The sequence below is a fragment of the Ptychodera flava genome, chromosome 21 (assembly GCF_041260155.1).
Source record: "Ptychodera flava strain L36383 chromosome 21, AS_Pfla_20210202, whole genome shotgun sequence".
In the NCBI taxonomy this organism is placed as follows: domain Eukaryota; kingdom Metazoa; phylum Hemichordata; class Enteropneusta; family Ptychoderidae; genus Ptychodera; species Ptychodera flava.
The window spans coordinates 3,792,398-3,798,397 of NC_091948.1; the positions used below are offsets into that span (position 1 = coordinate 3,792,398).

At 34.8% G+C, this 6,000-nt stretch overlaps 1 protein-coding gene across 6 annotated transcripts in view; it reads right to left on the minus strand.

Annotated features, from left to right (window-relative positions):
• LOC139121132 (aryl hydrocarbon receptor nuclear translocator 2-like) overlaps positions 1 to 5,812 on the minus strand; it is a 69,229-nt gene extending 63,417 nt beyond the window's left edge. For all 6 annotated transcript variants that reach the window (XM_070685784.1, XM_070685783.1, XM_070685782.1 and 3 more), the window contains exon 1: positions 5,513 to 5,812. In XM_070685784.1, coding sequence (XP_070541885.1) covers positions 5,513 to 5,531 — 19 coding nt within the window. In that variant the 5' untranslated portion in view covers positions 5,532 to 5,812. The remainder of the gene's footprint in view (positions 1 to 5,512) is intronic.
• Positions 5,813 to 6,000: the final 188 nt, after the last annotated feature.

Below are 6,000 nucleotides of genomic sequence, written 5' to 3' on the forward strand. Positions count from 1 at the left end.
AGTGTACTGTTAGCCTAGTTTGTGGATATTTTTTCAAGCTTATGTGTAGAAAAGACTCACACGACCAGTCTAGATTGATGTTCATGAGAATGAGATACAGAAGTCTGTTTTCCCAATCTGTGAACACCTTTCACCTTCAAGTCCTAGGAGCTGATTCACCTCTTCTCCAGCATTAAACTGGTTTCAGACAAGGAACCTCAATGAAGTCTTGCTTCTGATACCATTCCTTTTTTTACAAATTTCACAGTGTTCTTGTACTTGCAGCATAGATATTATTAGCTTTTATAAAACATGACAAAGAAGGGGAAATACGGGAAAGTCTACCGAGGCATTAACAGCTGAAAAGTACTCACGAAGGATTACATGCTCAAATACAATATATGAATCCTCTTCAATAAAAAGGATGTTTCAATATGCAATAAGCCAGTCTAAAAATATGGATAATACAGTTTTCAAGATCATGGAAATCATAGAGAAGAACATTAACATTCAGTATATGCAATTTTCATTGATGTTATTTGGTAACATCTTCAGCATTCAATTATGAGTTCTGTCAGATATATTATATATGGTATATTTTCAAGTGACCCTACCATTATAAAATTCCCAGTATATTTTCAAGTGACCCTATCATCACAAAATTTCACTTATAAATTTCATTGCACTGAAATTTAAAAGTTCTCAAAAAGGGGAAATTTTCCAGTAATCCCTGACTTGCAATAGAAGATGATTTGATGGGAAAAACTTGACACTGAATTAAATATTTATTGTAATAAAGTTGACGACATCAAGACGAGAAAAAATATACATCTGATAAAAAAAAATCTGCGTAGAAAATACCTGACTCCTACAAACTAATAAATCTCTGTTATGAAATATCTGATAACTAACGATAGTATGACACTAAAATTCTCTGTATCATAGCAAAATACATGGACAAACTGTACCTATACTAAGAAGCAATTAGGTTGGTTTATTGTACAGCCCCCATGACCTTGGTGTTCTATTCATATGCAAATTATTCATTTTACCAATGACACACAGGTTTACAACCATCTACAGTTTCCATATTATCAAGCACTGTAGGCAGTTCTGTTTGAAAGATACAGATTTTATATACGAGACTTTTTTTCATTTGAAGAGTAGCTTGTCAATCTCTGCTGCACCAATTTCATTTCTGTTGAAACACAATCAAATCACCTTTACAAGACCTGAGGTTCTGCTTCTGGTTTCACAATTCAATGCCTCCTACTGCGACATAAATATTACATCTCAAGATTCTCACTCAGCTTTTAGGTCACCATTCTAGATGGACAATCGATTTTGGACTCGGTGGAATTATTTTGCTTGAACTGAAACCAAGTTCAAGGAATTATCAACAATCTCTAAATAATGTTAAAACTTCACAAATCATTGTTAGTATGGCTGTGGAGAGATCCTCTCAAATATTCAAATGATATTTAAGCCATTTTAAAGGGATAATGGTATCCTCATTGTGCACTGCTGTTGTGTTTAAAATGTACATACAACTAGCACAAGGACATTTCCAGATTTTCTATTCTCTACAATCTTAATGCCTTGGCACTGTGATGCAAATGCTGAAATTAATTATAGAAGAAAAATCAATCATTTGTTATCAACCATTGCGTAGAAATTGATAACCATGAGGTACAAAAGGTGACTGTGTGGTTTTCCTTGGCAAAGACATACACCCATTGCTGTCACGTATTCTTAAAATAATTTGCATCCAATGTCAAAGAAACAAAACTATCATGTATAATTCATTATAAAATGCACTTGAACCACTGAATGATGCCAATATTTCACCAGCTTTTTTCCCACATTTCAAATTTTACCAAAAAAATTGCAACGAAAACTGGTAGCGTGACAGGTAGATCACGAAAGACTACATGGAATTAATATTTCACTAGACATTCATGTTGCTGTCGAATTCACTTTTTATCTAGATCCATCTAATGTTTCGCATGAGGCATTATTAAAAGCGCAAGAGAAATCAATCAAAGGAAATCAAGTTTGCTTCTTCATGTAATTTGAGTAATAAAATCTGATCAATATTCACTGGATTATTTTTGCATTTGCTATCATTACAGCATACTGCAATATCCTTAAACAATTGTCAGATGGGAAGTCAGTTTTTACTGACAAAGGAAAGAATTCAGTTTGGGGAGTCCAACTGAATTAGCCAGCATTGAATCCATCATGAATGAGCCAATAACAGCCAAATTCTGGGAATGCTGCATCGGGAATGAATGAACAATTCGCCGACGTTCCCTGCGGTGTGGTCCATCTGACCATGGAGCATGTTGGGAATTTTATATTACTCAGGGAAAGGATGATAAAAGCACAGCTATGAATGATGATGAGATGACAGCACATAATCTGTCTTCCATTCAAAATACATTTATTACCGTACCCCAGTCTTTCTATTTTGAAACACCCTTGTCTTTTACCTGCCAGCAACTTTCTCTTCACAGTGAATTTGTACTCATTCTTTGTGATACTGAAAATCTGCAATCAAATGTGACTTTTTCTCTCATGCATTCAAAAGGGCAAAAACGACACTTCTACCTTACATCATGATGGTAATTGCTATAGCTCACACCTTCAATACAGTTTAATATGGAAGTGTTCCGTGTCTTTACGAAAAAATCCAAAACTAACTCTTAGACAGATTAAATTCATCAATCAGAAACACAATGTGCGCATTTAGATTCCATCTCATTTAATATGAATAGATCAGAATGTTTTCTGTGAGAAGAGTTTTTCTCAGACTTCATGTGGAATGACATCTGCAGATCAAAAGGATATCAGTGCTACCTCATGTACATGTGGGGTAATACAGATTTTCTCTTATTCTAATAACCGACAGTAACATATACCTCATGTAGATGAGCTGCTTTGGAGACAGATTGCCAAAAAGTACAGTTTTCCTCAAAATGTTTGTGTTTGGTAAGAGGACGGGTGTTACATTTATATGTAAAGCTGGAAAAACATGAAATGAGATGGTAGTGTTCAACGATGGGAAACTTTGCACTCTGTACCTACACATTCACAAACTTAGCAAAGTGTAGATCACTGCTCTAAACTTGACAGCTGCAAATTTTACATGCCCCTCAACGGAGCTGGCAAAATTTCAACATTTTTCATTAACCAGAACGCTGATGTCCAGGAAGTTTTTCAATGCATATTTCCTTGATATTTCAAAAGCTGTCAAAAAATACTCATGTCTGAAATAATACATGCACCTGAAATAATACATGCACACACCCCAAAAAAAGCTGGCAGTATTGAAAAAAGACTGCTAAAATTAATACCAAAGTTACCATCAATTATAACATGACACATTTGTTTTTATTCTTTTTTCAATGAAATGATCTATTTTTTCTTCCGTGCTAAATTACTCACGCAATATGCCTGCATGAAAAATTGAATTTTAAAGGTTATTCATCGGGCAGCATCAAGCTTACACAATTCTTCAATTTTACGCTATTTATTTTTTCTTTAATTTTTTCCCTTTAAATCTTTAAAAACACATCACAGGATTAATGTATCACTCCAGATTGTATTTGGATTGAACATGAATACAATTCGCTTTCTGTAGTCATAAAAATGACAAATTTTAAAAGAAATTTGTCATAAATACTAGTCCTTTAAATATGATAGCTGAACTAGTATGTAATTTAATGTGCATCATTGTGACATTAACAACCATGCGATAGTTTACTCATACATTTTCAAGACTTGCCCAGTAGCGGAACTATCAAAATGCTTCACGTGTACGTAATAAAACACTTGAAAAATTGAATAGTACAGGAGGAGTGACAAAAAGTTTTATGTACATTTTGGGAGTTAAATCTATAACGGAATAAGTAGTTGATAGACTGAAGTGGCCCTTTCTATTTCCTAACTCTCAAAATCATGTCATCGGCATAGCTAAAGAAATCAGAAATTTTACTTCATGAGTGATGCTACAATTCACACTTCCTTTCATGCAGACTGCAAGATGCAAGCCTATGCGTGAATATTCTGTGGGCCTTTGATTTTCATTCTTGTTGAAAATATGAAAATTTATTTGCGCTTTCCCCCATTCTTGACAAATGTTAAAGAAATAACAAAGCAACTCATTTTCCTCTGCACTCTGCCGAATTTTTGGAAAAAAACTTCTGACGTTTGCTATGAATAAAAAAAGGCCTAATATATATATATAAATTTATATATATATATATATATATATATATATATATATATATATATATATATATATATATATATATATATATATATATATATATATATATATTCCCTCTTAGATCTTTTCTTTGTTGCCAGGCTAGGTTGATTCCCTATTTCTTACTATTGGCAATTAGCTAACATTTTATGGATAAATTATTACTTTGCTGTCAGACAATTGAATGACTACTCACTGTACTTTAACCTCATTAACTTCCCATATCAAGTAAATAAATGTTTTATTTTCCTCATAATTTCTGCCATATTTAATTATTTCCTGTACTATACACCTTCCAGAATGTTATTGTTTGATTCAGCATTCTCATAACTGTGATATGTTTGACTAAGTCAATTAAACTCCTCTTACAAAATAACTCTTGACATGGGCAATTTCAAAAGTTAAATCAAAATGCATGGAAAATCACACAGCTTTGTGAAATATGGCTCTTCATCAAAACAATTGATTTAACCAGAGATTATTTTAAAAATAGTTTCATGGAAACTCTTTTTGTCTTCCCTTACAACAGAACAGATTTTTGAGTATCATTTGGTTACCTTGCAAAAATCAAGATACATGATAGTAAATCAAAGTTTTGGCTAAATCGATTTGAAAATTGTTCCACCTATACTACTGTCATTTCGAAAAACGCATAGTCTTGTCATATAACACAACTGTACAAGTACTGTCAAATTCTACGAACCGCCCTCCTGCACAAATTCAACTTTGACTGAGTTCAGATGCCAAGTTATCCGTTACAATTTGAGCGATTTGCTTGATGTCAGTTAACGGTGACTTGAATCGCTGCTGACAAGGGCAGATGGCATATGTATCCTTACACATGTCACTTCCGCTTTCGGCGGTAAAATCTCTGAAACGCGAACCGAACAAACACCGAGGGCTCGTATAAACAAGACGACCTTACGTGATGGAAACTACTACTCTAGCTATATTTCTTCGGTCCCTTTATATCACACAGTCTAGTGCAACAATAGATACTCGAATGCCTGTGCTATAACAATACGCAACAAGCTTCTTTTTCCGGTTTTGAAGTATTTTGCAACCAGTTCGAGAAACCAAAAAACTGCAGCTCCGAACTCGAACTGCGTTTCCTGATTGGTAACGGAAGATTAGTCGACGGACTGCGATCTGTTTACCCTTGAAGAAATCTCGTTATGTGACTCGATAGAGGAAGAAGACGATTTGAAGAAGGAAAAGACGGCGACAATTCGGTTGGGATAAAAAATAAATTTCAATGCTCACCGGTTGTTGTTGCCGACATGATGAATTGTTCTGTACAAGGTCAGAAAGGGTCAGGCGTCGCGTATATCTACGCTTACTTAAACCTAGTCAACCAGCCAACGTAAGAATAAGCTGGCTGTAAGTTGTCGTGAATACCCGATATCCTATAATCGCGACAAACTCCGAACAGTGAGCGGTGAATAATTACAAAAAGCTGTGGACATCTGCATAGGCCTTGAATAGTCGTCTGTCACGTCTCCGGCTTGCGTACGACTGTTTATTCTTGGCATACGGAAGTCACGACTTCAATTCTCGCTCAATGCGAGATTCGATAATTAATTGTAGGGCTCCCTAGACGCGTTGACATTCACTCAAAACATATGAAACAAGCACTTTGGCGCTGCGATGCGTACTCACGAATGATTTTGTAGCTCGTAGCGCGCCACATCTTCTAATTTTGTATTTTTAATTTCTTTAGATCCGGAGTCACAAGTTTAGCAGTTCTAGAT